Here is a 13384-nt window from a genome sequence, read left to right as displayed (position 1 = left end):
GAGCAAGCAACAAGAAAGTTGGTCGTAACACGAATTTGAGACAACGTTATTTTGTTTGTCGGATGGGTGGAAAAGGTCCCGTAAATAAGGATGCCGATTCTTTAATGAGGGGTAACACGGCTACCGCGTGGTGCAATTGCAAATTTTCAATGAAAGTTGTTGAATTAGAAGAGAATAAGTGGCAGCTTGTGATGAGATCCGGGTTTCATAATCATGGTTTAACGTTGTATTGTGACGGCGACAGATACTTTGCAAAGTTTGATGACGAGGAGTTGGCTTATATCGATGCCCAAGTTAGAGCTCACGTTAGACCGGCAATTATTTGTGCGGGTTTGCATCGGCGAATCCGGAAAAGTCAAGACCTAATCGGCGACAAATCTACAATCGTTCTCCGAAAGTAAGGGCCGAGGAAAGAGATGGGAGAAACCCGGCTGTGAGATGTTAGCACTTGCGGTTCAAAGATAAGTACGTTCATTATTGGGTCACTGATCAGGAGACCGATGAGCTAACCCACGTGTTCATGGCTCATCCAGAAGCCGTTAAGATGTTTCGATCATACTATTATGTGGTACAGATCGATTCCACGTACAAGACAAATGAATACCGTCTTCCGCTTGTTGAGATGGTTGGAGTCACACCCGTCGGGAAGAGCTTTGTCATCGCGTATGCTCTTGTGACGCATGAGTCCGAGGAGAAATATCTGTGGGTACTACGGAAACTGAAGGCCCTGCTCAATGATGCCGTTCAACCTAATGCTATTGTTACTGATTGCGAGGGTGGTTTGTTGAACGCGATTCCCATTGTTTTTCCAGATTCGTCTCACTTGCTATGTCTTTGGCATATATATTCTAACGTGGAGACGAAAGCACTTAATATCACGAAACATGATAATTGGGCTAAGCACGTAACTTTTAACTTGTTTACTGCGGTTATCGAGGCAGCGACCGAAGATAAGTTTAATGTTGTGTGGGGCAAATTGGCAAGGGAATGGGCGGGAGTGGCGGCTTATATTGAGAGGCAATGGTTCCCGCACTTGGAAAAATGGGCCAAGTATAGAACGAACAAGATAACTCATTTTGGAAATACTTCTACATCCCGGGTTGAGTCGGCTCATGCGAATTTGAAGAGATGGCTTAATAGCGCGAAACTGGCAGTTGATAGCATCTGGATTCGGTTTCATTCTTTGATGGAAACGCAACATGTTGAGATCCGACACTCGTTGGAGTTATCTAGATCGAGGCGGTTGACGGGGATTCAGCGATTATTTTCCAGACTTTCTTTAAAAATATCAAAGAATGCCATCTGTGAATTGCGTGAAGAATTCGAAAGAGGTGCCAAGATGACGGAAGATGCCTTGACGATCGATTGCGGTTGTGTAAAGGCTACTACATTTGGTTTGTTATGTGCTTGTTCACTTCATCGCATTTCTAGAAACGGATCTCGGGTCCCTGTTGATGTGTTACATGCATTTTGGAGGAAGTTGGAGTACGATGGTTCGGAGGCAATGCCGACTTGTGACGATGATCGATTGGAAGAGTTATTCGATGAAATTCGGAATGCAGATCCGAGTATGAGATCATCCATGTTCGATGCCCTTTACTCTCAGATACATCCGGAACAGGAGGATGTAAACGAGCCTCGGGTCAACGAGAACCCTAGAGGACGTCCGAGTAGGGGAACTCGTAGAGATCCGTCCGCCGTTGAGCATGCACGGGTTCGGGTTCGAGTAGGTACTCCGTCTTCCCAACGTACTCCGTCTAGTACCCCCCGTTCTACTCCGACGGTTCCTGTACTCCGTCGTCTACTCCCCGTTCTACTCCGACGGTTCGTTTTACTCCGTATAGTACCCCCCGATCCACTCAAACGGGCCCCGGTACACCGTCTACCACTGCTACCACGAGTACGGGGAGTTTCGGCACAACGTATTGCGCACCTCTTGAGGTCGACTACACCATTGGTCATTTGAGGTATTTTCCTTATCGTGACTTCCTGCCTTCATTTTTTCACGAGTATGTAGAAGCATGGTTTAATCCTTCCGGAGACGGTCATTGTGGTTTTCGAGTTATCTCACATGCTGTTCGGGGTGACCAATCTCATTTCACGATGGCTAGAACAGATTTACTTAGGGAAATTTGTAGTCCCGTTTACCGTGATCATATCTATGGCCCAGTGAGATTTGATGCGGAGGTAGCTAGAATTACATTTATGGATCAGATACCGTGTGGCTCGGGTCATATATTGGATGGACGGTTTCGATCTATATGGTTATGCTACGATGTACAATTGGGTGATATGTTGTATTTCTGCATTTGACGATCGAGAAAGTCAGCGACATTGGAATGGTAGTTTTACTTATTTGCCTTTACGAGTCCCCCCCGGAGTACGTACCCCATATGGTGTCTTATGGGTATTACATGCGGGAAACCACTATTTGCGGCTCCGGGTACGCCCCTTGTCACCTATGCCTCCAGTAGCCCCTTGTTGGGTACATGATGCAAGCGTAGCTCATTATAATGGCCTGTATCGACATCAGTTTCGTGTATGGCGCGATTTCGCGAGTTCATCTTAGCTTTTATTTGTCCGATTATTATATCTTTTATATTATATATCCGAATATTGTACCTTATATTTTATTTTATTTATCCGATTATTGTAGTTTATTATCTTCTGCATCCGATTAAATGACTTAAAACGTAATTTAATTAAAACAATCCTTAAAACACAATTTGACATATTTTAATTAAAACATTCCTTAAAACGCGTTTTGACATAATTAAAACATAAACCAATAAAAACATAATTAAAACATACCATACCCCAAATACAAACCCTAAATAGCAAACCCTAAACCCTAAACCCCAAACCCCAAATCCCAAACCCTAAACCCTAAACCCCAAACCCCAAACCCCAAACCCCAAACCCCGAACTTAATTATCTTCCGATGATGAAGATGACGATTCCTTATCTTCTTCATGATCTTGAATCTCAATTTCTTCAGGTTGGGTAGTCAAATTTTACCCTATATAAACATCTACATAATGTTGTAATTTTGCACTCATCTTCAACCTTTTCTATTTTCCAATCATCTTCATCATCTTCCATTTTCTTCTTCAAATCTTTACTTATGTCAACATCATCCTCAATGTGGGGAACCCGACCAATTGAAGGCCTTGATTTTAAGAATCAAATTTGCAATCGTTGTCAAAGAAACGCTATCATCAAGATTTCCGGGTCAGCTACTAATCCGAAGAAAGCTTTTTTTAAGTGCGTACCTTGCGATCATTTTGTGTCGTGGTTGACTGAAGATCATTTAACAATAACAAAAAAGTTGAATATAGCATGTCAAGATGAAGGTGATGATGCATCAAGTGGAAATGTCATGAAAGAGCAAGTGATAGGTATAAAAAAGGAGATTTCGGAAATGACAAGAATGATGAAGTTTTATTTCAAGTGTATCTTGTATTTGTTTGTTTTCATTATGTTGGCCATTGTCATGAAGTAGTTACTATTTCCAGAAATGTATGAATTTGCATCAGTTGCTATGTATTCAAGAAATTTAAGAAATTTAAGAAATTTCAGAATTTAAAACCGTCATGTTTTTTGAAATAAACAACGTTCAAATAGTCAACTAACATAATCATCCAACATAAAAAAATGTCTTCAAAAACGTACAACATAAAAGAAAACAAACACAAACTAGTCTCCCGACTACTTATCATCCTCTTGCTCGCTATCAGTGTACACACCATCTGATCTACGCTGAACAACATCACCGGGTGTTTGACGAGGTCCTCGCTGACGTATGATATCCCCAGCCCTCGCAATCAATGGGTCGATGTTCTTCATCATCTTGCGGAGGAAGGCAAGCTGTTTCTTGTCATCCTTAATTTTTTTGGCCTCGAAAAACTGAAACATTAAAGCACGTGCAGTCTGCAAATTGACAAGAACAACTAAAACATTATAAACATTATCGAGGAACAGTAAGAAAGTTAAACAATTATTACAATAACTGTAAGTAATATTATTACCTCAGCAGGAATATCAAAATCATTATGTGGCGCGGGGGCATCATGGTGGTCGGGATCAATGATGAACGGGTGAGAATTCCCATTATACCAAGCCTCATAATCTGGCTCCGTCTCACCCGGGAAACTAACTGTTCTTGATTTACGAGAAAGCTAAACCACGTGATCCTGCCAGCAATCCCAAAGATGATCAGTCTCCGCAACCCCAACCCTAACCTCGTACCCTATCCCCGAAGCAGGACGATGCGCTGTCAATCTCATAATGGGATTGGGTATGATCTGCACATACCCAAACTGTCGTAAACACCGATCAGGCTGGTACGGCTCCGCTATGTCCATGAAACGAATACAACCGGCATACAAAGTACGAGGATGATACTCCTCCTGACGCGGCCCGTACGGATCCCACCTAATGGAAGCACAAGTAAGCCCATCTAACAACCTCCGATACTCCAACAATTTCTCCGCATTTTGAGCGAAGGGACCAACGGATCTCCAAGAACACGACCGAGGCTGAGTAGGGTCAATTGCCGAAGGTGGACCGGGTCTGAACATAGGAAAATACTCATAGATCCACGATTGCAACAAAGTCAAGCAACCACCAATAGTCTTCACACCAGCACGTGAAGCCACCCCCAACTGTCGGTACATGAAGGCAAGTACACCGGCTCCCCAAGCGTAGTCGTGTACACCATCAGCATCATACACTAAAGGAAACAACTGAGGACGTAACCTATCACCTGATTTGTCGACAAAAAGTGTCGACCCCAACACCACAGCCAAAAACCCCTGAGCAAAAACAACATCACAATTAGCTCTCGCCGTTTCACAAACTGCATCTACCAATATACCCCCACTCTTGTAAATAGGGACCTTCTTCTTAGAGTTTAACGACAACCTCAACTGCTCTGATGAAATCCCAAAAAAGCCACAAACATACATAAGGGGATCCGCCAACGTCCCGTCATTACTCTCCACCTTACAACAGTTACCATCAACCCGAACGCCTAAGATCTGCGCAACATCGTGAAGGAGTATGGACATCTCCCCAAAAGGCATGTGAAAACTGTTGGTGTCGGGTTGCCATCTCTCAACAAAAGCAGAAATAAGGGGCATGTTATAATTCTCGGCCATGGAATCTAATAGGTGAGAAAGACCAAGATCATCATAAATAGTCTTAACGGTCGGAGGGAGTTGCCAACAACTCAACAACCTCGTCTTACCAAACCGGTGGTAACTCCGTCAAAACCGGTCGACCGACCTCATTAGGAGTCGACCATAAGGTGTTGGCAATGTGGCCCCCAAAGCTAGGAATCACGTGGGGAAAGTCGGGACCACCAGAACACGATGATCGATCAACCAAGAGACATCCTTACCCGACTTCTTCTTTGGAGCCACCACACTACTAGAACTACCATCCGACCTCCGCTCGAAACGCCCCTCCTCATTCCGTCTACGTGGCACCCTACGCACTCGCTCAATACCCGCCTCCTCCTCACCTATCACATCACCAGACCGAACCAGCTCCTCCTCCACCCGCTCATCAGTCCACGAATCGGTACTACCATCTCCAACCTCAGACTCAAACTGGAGCCCCTTTCGAGCTCGAACGTGACGGTCATTTCCTCCACCGGCCATCTATTCAAAAAATAAAACAAAGAATTTATAAATATAAGTTTAAGTAAATTAAAAATTTAAAAAAAAAACAAAATAACCCGGAACGGGGTTTAGTAATAATAATTAATTAATATTTTACGTAAACTAAACGAGACGCAACAAAAATATATTTACAACAACTTGATTACTTAAATTAATAAAACAAAAGGGGTTTATTAGTAATAATTAATTAATATTTTACGTCGACAAAACGAGACGGAAATAATATATATTTACAACGCCTTCGGCACGAACAAGAATTATTATTAATAATTTATTACTTTATAACGATAACAAAACAAGACGGAAAAAAATTTATTTTCAAAAAAAAAAAAAAAGTCTCGAGAAATTCTAAAACAAAAAAAAAAAAAAAAAAAACGTGAACACTGGGCCAGACGAAGGATTTCTTCGTCCCAGAGCAGGCCCAGACGAAGGATTCCTTCGTCCACAGCCCAATTCAGACGAGAGAATCCTTCGTCTGGGCTTGGTCTTGGACGAAGAACCCCCTCGTCCAGGCCCAGATTCAGGTATTTCTTTTTTTTTTTTTTTTTTTTTCCGATTAATTCATACGATAATTGCGTTTGATTCTCCCTAAACACGACTAAATCCGATTGAAATCATAGCACCTATCCTAATTCCGTCACTAATTTGGCATCTATCCTAATTCCGTCACAAATTTACAACCTTAACAAAATACTACCAAAAAATTTGTAATAGTAATCACATACCTTGTTGAATGCTTGAATTCGGGTTGAATGCTTGAATTCGGGACGGAAATTATGCGGTCGATACGTTTTTTTGTTGAAATTTGAGTCGGGTTTTTTTTTTCTTCAAAATTTCTAATTTTAAAGGTTGTTATTGAATAAAAAGGAAAATATAAGGGGGAGTGTGAGGGAGGGGCAAATTTGGAAGTTCATTAAAATTGTCGACAATTTTTTAGTCTTCCGTTACATAAGTTTGGTGGACAGTCCGATCTGTGGCCCATTAGGTTTTGTTCGGAACCAGACCAAAGATTAAACTAACGTATAGGTGTATGGACAGGGAATTGGACGAAATAAAGTATAGTTCGGTCTGGTGTGGACCAAATTGCTATGTTTAGTTCGGTTGTGTTTGTTTGTTGGTCTGGATCATTATGGAGAGTCATACCAACTTGAATAGACGATACAAATTTATTGTGTAAAGTTATGAATATGCATTTTTATAAAAATATTTAATATTTCAGTTAGTTGTATTTTGATATGAAACAAAAAAAACTGAAATGTAAAATTAATTAAAAAGAATTGTGTAAAGTTATGAATATGTATTTTTATAAAAATATTTTTTTTTTATCATAAAACTGCAGTTTTCATTTTATAATTTTTTGCCGACTATTTTAATTAATATTTCTTAGACTGGATTGGATGAATACTCCCAAAAACCGAAATGTACCATTATTATCAACTTATGAGCGGGATAACTACTTATCAGTTTCAGTAAGTCTTACTTACCACCGTTATAAATTATAACGAAAGAGCGTAAAACACCATCACCCCTAAAAAGTCTTAGATTGGATGGATGAATACTCCCGGTGTAAATAACATCATTCTTATTAACATATAATAAGATCAATGTGTGCAATTAGGTGGTTCGAGACTTGTTTGATTAAACTTTTGCAAGAGTTGATATAAGACAATAGCCGAATAAAAATTCCACACTCAAACATAGTGTAAACAAATTAGTTTTTTTTAGTTAATTTCCGCTTGCATTGGTATAGTGTAATCATTCTACACAACATTTGTGTAAAATCGTCTTACAAAACATTTGACCGAGATTAAAATTAGAGAAAGACATTGGATATGAGCAAGTTTGTTATAGTAGTTAATTATTTATCTGTTTATGCATTCTGTTTTAGTGCTCACTTAATTATTTGTATGTTTATGCAATTTAGGTTTTCGGAAAGGTCGATTAGACTGATTTCAAAAAAATTTGTTGCATTGTGATTCATTTTTAAGCAAAAAAAAAAAAAAAAAACAGTCCAAGGAACGGTTCACAATTGAATGCATTTCATCGCTTTTTGAAGTGTCATTACAGCAAGCCTAACTTCCAAGCTCTATATCTCAAGTTTTACTCATGCAAATATGATGATTCTTATGTCATTGGAACGCTTGAGATCTTAGACAAACCACGGATTTTGAATCACCTTCATATCAGGTTTATAGCTTGAGTTATAGCCGATGCAAACAGACTACGCATTATTGGACAACCCATGACCTATGTGAACTAAATGTTGAATAACTCAAGATTTACTCCTTATTTTAGAGTGATTCTTTTTTGAGGTGAAAGTTAACTTCATTAGATTTCCAATGACCTATCATAGGCCTTAAAATTCACCCGGAGCTAAGAGATATGACTCCTAAAAGATCCGTCTGAATTCCTGAGTTGTTCTCCGACCCGGTTTTGGTCCGTCTTCTATTTTGAGGTCCAGGAGCTTTACAAATGCCAAAGTCATGAAACCAAAGCCTAGAATGGATAATTTAGAGAGTTTGGAGTAACTTTATCTAGGGTCATTGGTCCTAAAAATGCAGGATTAAAGAAGTAGCTTAAGGACACATTTTGTCTATCAGAAATTGGTCTGTTTTAGAGAATGGGTGAAATGTCGCTTTCAACTTCCTTCTTTTGGCTAAGCAAGGGCTGTTTTAGAGAATGGAACGACTTGGGACTCCTCCTAACCTCTTGTGCTTGAAGATTTGCAGATGCCAAAGTCCATTCTTCTAAGGCTTACACATCTTATTTGACCTTTAGCAAGCAAACAAATCTGAACTCACTTTATTACTTTATTACTTTATGCTTTATGCTTTATTGTTTTCTAGTCTTTATATTCAGTTTGTGTAAGATAAAATAGTTGTTATTTTGTGCTTTTGTAAGGCTCTTTCATGGCCCTTAGATCTAGAATGAATGGTGGAGATTGTATTGCCTTGGTCTATATAAACCAAGCACACCTATTGTAAACATTCAGATTTGAGTTGATGAAAAAAAGCTAAGTTTGAAAACTGAGTTTTCTACTTAAAATTCTTCTTGCTTAGTGCGGAAAACCCTCCATTTGCTTAGTGCTTTGGGGCGGAATTTAGTCCTTGCTTCGTGATCTTGGACGAGATTCCTAGTCTTAGACTTGCTTCGTGATCTCATCTAAGTCATATCCTTGTTTAGTTCCTTTTTTTTCGTGTCCATTTCAGTCATAAACACATCCTATTTTCGAGTCAAAATCTGTCCGAATTTGAGTCCTTGACGTTTTACTTCAAATTGGTACCAAGAGCCAGGTTATAACACAATTCCAACTTGTGTTAGTCTTGGATTAAGCCTTTGTGAGTTCATTATTTATCCTTAACTACATCAAAAACACAAAAACAACCCAATGAGTGAAGAGAGTTTATCAAAGCTTTGGTTTGTTTCTTGAAAAATCAGTTTTACTTAAGTTGTTGTTATTCTGATTTTTCATGGGGAAATCAGTAGCTATTGATGTTGTACCCTATGTTCCATGCTCAAAGATGAAGCCTTGTGATCTTGGTTCCATTTCCAAGTTATTAGAAGCAGCTATGGTGAAGTTGCAAGCTCTAACAAAAGGGTATGAAGGTGATGTGCATACAAGGAGTGCAACAAGCACCCATGAGGTTCCAAGGGAACCAAAACCTCCTGATTTATACCAAGGAGAACACCTCCTGCCCTATGAGTATTCTAAGTCCTCTGCTACCCTTAGAGGCAAAGGTAACACACCATTACTTCTTTCCTTTAATGGTGAAAATAGTAGAGCATTTGTGTCTTGGTTGTTTGATATTGAATGTTATTTCGAGAACAAGTGTTTTTCTGATTCAAGGAAGTGTGAAATGATTGTGTCTTGTTTAAAGGGTGTTGCTTTGTTGTGGTATAATACTCTTAATTTTTCAAGGAGGATGGAAGGGAAGGGTAAAATTAGGTCTTGGTTTAAACTTGAAAGGAACATGAGACTAAAGTTTCTACCTTGCTCTACCATGAATGAATTATGGGCTGAATGTAATACTACGGTTTTATGGGTCTTAGGGTACTCTATCGAGTGGGGCTTACTCTGTCGAGTAAATAGATTTTTACGCAAAACAGTAGTCTTCCTGTAGGGTACTCGATCGAGTAAGCTTGGCACTCGATCGAGTAAGGGTCACTCGATCGAGTAAGTGACTTACTCGATGGAGTAAGTGAGTTATACGGGCTGTTTTTGACGGGTTTTGTTAATGATGCGAGATTATTATAAAAGGATGTCCGTCACTTTTCTTAATATCTTTTAACTATTCTAAAATCTAATTGAGAAGAAGAGAAGTTACGTAGCTTGATTGTCATCGCATTGTTAAAAAATCCCAAGGCTAGGAGTGTCGGATTGCATTGATCTTTACGCCCTTGAGATCCTTGTATCGAGGGCAAGCTTTTCATATAAATTTTATAATGTTTTGTTAAAGTTGGTTAAACCCTAATTGGGTGATTTGGGAGGTTTTGGGTGATTTATGTGAATATGGTTGTGTATGTATGTATGTATGTATGTATGTATGTATGTATGTATGTATGTATGTATGTATGTATGTATGTATGTATGTATGTATGTATGTATGTATGTATGTATGTATGTATGTATGTATGTATGTATGTATGTATGTATGTATTTATTTATGTATGTATGTATGTATGTATGCATGTATGCATGTATGTATGCATGTATGTATGTATGTATGTATGCATGTATGTATGTATGTATGCATGTATATATGTATGTATGTATGTATGTATGTATGCATGCATGCATGTATGTATGTATGTATGTATGTATGTATGTATGTATTGGAGGAGGATTCGTTGAGGAGAGATTCTGACTTAGCTACTTGATCATCTGTTGGTGTTGCTTTCCAGGTAGGGTTTCCCTACTCAGTATTGGCTACATAGTTGTTGGTGGTTGTTGTTGTGACTGTTGAATAATTGTATTGTTGGATTGGTTTTAGTGTTGTTAATAGTATATGGTTGATTGATTGTGTAACTGTCTGTGATCTTCGGGGCGCTCCCCTGGCTGAGTGGAGTCACTTGCGGGAGTGGCTTCACGCCCTTGATTCGCCCTCTGTGGAACCCGTCACAGAGGGGATGTACACATTAATGAACTTGGGTTTATCGCTCGATGGAGATGAGCGGGGATTTGGTGGGTACGGTTGCGGTCCCCCACTGGAGGCGTGGAGTACTTGTTGCGATCGGTACTCTGGTAGGGTTACACACTTTAGTGTGTAGTCAGTTGTGTGGAGTTTGGAGATGAAGACTGGGGATTTGTGTGAGCTGTTTGTGACATTGTTTCTTTGTGGCATTTGTTTTTATATAATCAGTACTGACCCCGTTTAAATGTTTTAAAAACTGTGGTGATCCATTCGGGGGTGGTGAGCAGTTATTGAGCAGGTATGAGATGATGTGTATGGGATAGCTGGGATGAGTCACCACGATGCAATTTAGAAGTCTTCCGCTGTGTCAGACATTTTATAGTTTTGATAGTAGACAGTTTTTGAGAACTTTGTATTTCATTTCATCAGTTTTGGAGTTGACTTGTAATCACTTTAAACTTTATTACTATTTAAGTATGTTTCTTTATTATCTTTTGATTATCATTGCCTCGTGGAACCGAGATGGTGACGTTCTCATACCTTAAGTGGTCCTGGTAAGGCTCTTGGAGTGTGAGGGTGTCACACTGAACTTAAGACCCTTAAACAAAACTCCTTAAGTTGTTTGAGGAGTTACACTTTGTGTGTGACAAAGAAGTGGATTCTGTCCAAGAGGGAATCAGATTTTGTCTTGGCTTGAAATTTGAAATTGTTAGGAGAATTAACTTGAAAATGATGAACTCATATGGTGAGTTACTTGAGTTGGCTTTGTATGTTGAGGATAGCTTAGCAAGGCATAAAAACAATGAGGTCTTAGCTAAGGGGGGCGGATTAGTGGCCATCAAAACAGTTGGGAAAGAGGAAGAGGTGAAATCTGAAATGCAAAAAGGTGTATGCTTGGTCTCTCTTGAGTCTAAGGTGAAGGGTGTTCATGCTCCTAAGGGGGAGGATCTAGGTGATGTCCTTGCACCCCAAAAGGAGGAGGAACCAGCACCTACACACTCTACACAAGTCCTTGTTGAGAAAGAGCATAAGATTGAACTTGTTGCTTGCTCAAGCATCTACTTGAGTCCATTAGGAACTATCCATAAACAAGAAGTTGCAGCAACATCTAAGCCTTAAGATAGATAATTTCCGAAGCTCCTTTGAGGGTGAGATGAGTTGGGATTCAAGGAAAGGTGAAGCAAGAGGAGGAGCTTGGGTTGTCCCATACTTATGTGTGTCAATTCTTAACTCCTGCACCAGGCCTGATTTGTGTTTCGAAACCAACATCTTGGAAGGTATAACTTGTCAAAAACCTGCTCCTCACTTTCATTTTTATATGTTGGTAAGTGTTTTGGCAGGGATTTCACTGATCTAGGATATCCTGCCAGGGATTTATAAGTAGGGTGATCTAACTCAAACAACTCGCCTGACTAGTATTATTAAATGAAATAACAACTAATAAATAAAGACACAAAGATTTTATACGTGGAAAAACCCTGAGAATAAGGGAAAAAACCACGGGCACCAAGCCAGGAGTGATTGCTACTATGATTTTAGGTAGCCTGACAGAGTATGGATATATCAAGCGTGACATGCGAAATTATAATGCTTAAGAATACAAAAGTGTAGGTGAGAATGAGAGTGTGTCTAATGATCCTTCTGATTTTGTCTTCTCTTCTATTTATACTTGATTTCTCCGTTTTTCTCTATGCCGTTTAGGGTTTCCTGGTAAATAGGGAATGTGCCCTATTTACCCGGAGGTGGTTGCCATCTCTTCAACCGTTGCCTTTGACTATCTTTCATATCTTTTCTTCTTGAATTAGTCTTCCTTGTTTGTAGGGGACATATGTTAATTACCTGGTCTTTGCCTGTTGTGCCTGAGTTATTTTCCTCTCAGGTTGCTTTGGTTGATTATCGCTTTGTCTTGTATCAACTCCCGCTTGGTGCCTATCCGTATTGAATAAATGCCTTGTTTCGGATGTCTTTTGCTTGGAACTTGTCTTTGGCTGTTTCTGGCCTATGTCGTCGGATAATTTTGGGCCCAACAATTGCCCCTTATCTGCTTATTCCATTACTGGGTCCGGCCAGAATAAGGAGATAAAAATTTGGGCCAAAGTAGTGATTTGTGCGGGGACTTTTTATCGGATTTAGAATTAGTGTTTGATTCAACTTCTTGTAACGGTTACTTGCCATAAATAGGGTAGGTTCACAAAACCGTAGGAGAGTCATGATTGATCTTAACCACTTGCTTTCCTAGTCGTTATAGTTTTGCGCTATAAATATCCCGCTTTTTGCCGTGTATGCCTTCACATTCCAATCTCTAATTTTCTTCATTCTCTTTCTAAAAATTCTCTCTTTGAAAAATCCATTTTCCGAAAAAAAATAAGATATGGCTGGTGGCGGAGAAGGACAAAGACTTCTAAAGCTCTGCCGAGGTCAAGAAGTTCTGTTGAAGTTGAAATGGTTTCGCCGAGGTTGAGAAGGTCCCCGATATCATCCCCGAGGATGATGTGGTGGAGGTTGTTCTTTGCCCCCGAGATTCTGTCCATGTCTTATAAAGGGGTTGAATATTCTCCTATTAGGGCT

General features: G+C 39.7%; 1 protein-coding gene across 1 annotated transcript; it reads left to right on the top strand.

The window, feature by feature from the left end:
• Nucleotides 1-520: 520 nt before the first annotated feature.
• Nucleotides 521-3007, top strand: LOC141600635 (protein FAR1-RELATED SEQUENCE 5-like). Its single transcript, XM_074420879.1, has 2 exons — nt 521-1627; nt 2999-3007. The coding sequence occupies exons 1-2, from the start codon at nt 521-523 to the stop codon at nt 3005-3007; spliced, it is 1116 nt and encodes a 371-aa protein (XP_074276980.1).
• The last annotated feature ends 10377 nt before the right edge of the window (nt 3008-13384 follow it).

The sequence above is a fragment of the Silene latifolia genome, chromosome 9 (genome assembly GCF_048544455.1).
Source record: "Silene latifolia isolate original U9 population chromosome 9, ASM4854445v1, whole genome shotgun sequence".
NCBI lineage: Eukaryota > Viridiplantae > Streptophyta > Magnoliopsida > Caryophyllales > Caryophyllaceae > Silene > Silene latifolia.
The sequence above is the reverse complement of the archived record's forward strand: the minus strand, read 5'-3'. Positions and strand labels throughout refer to the sequence as shown.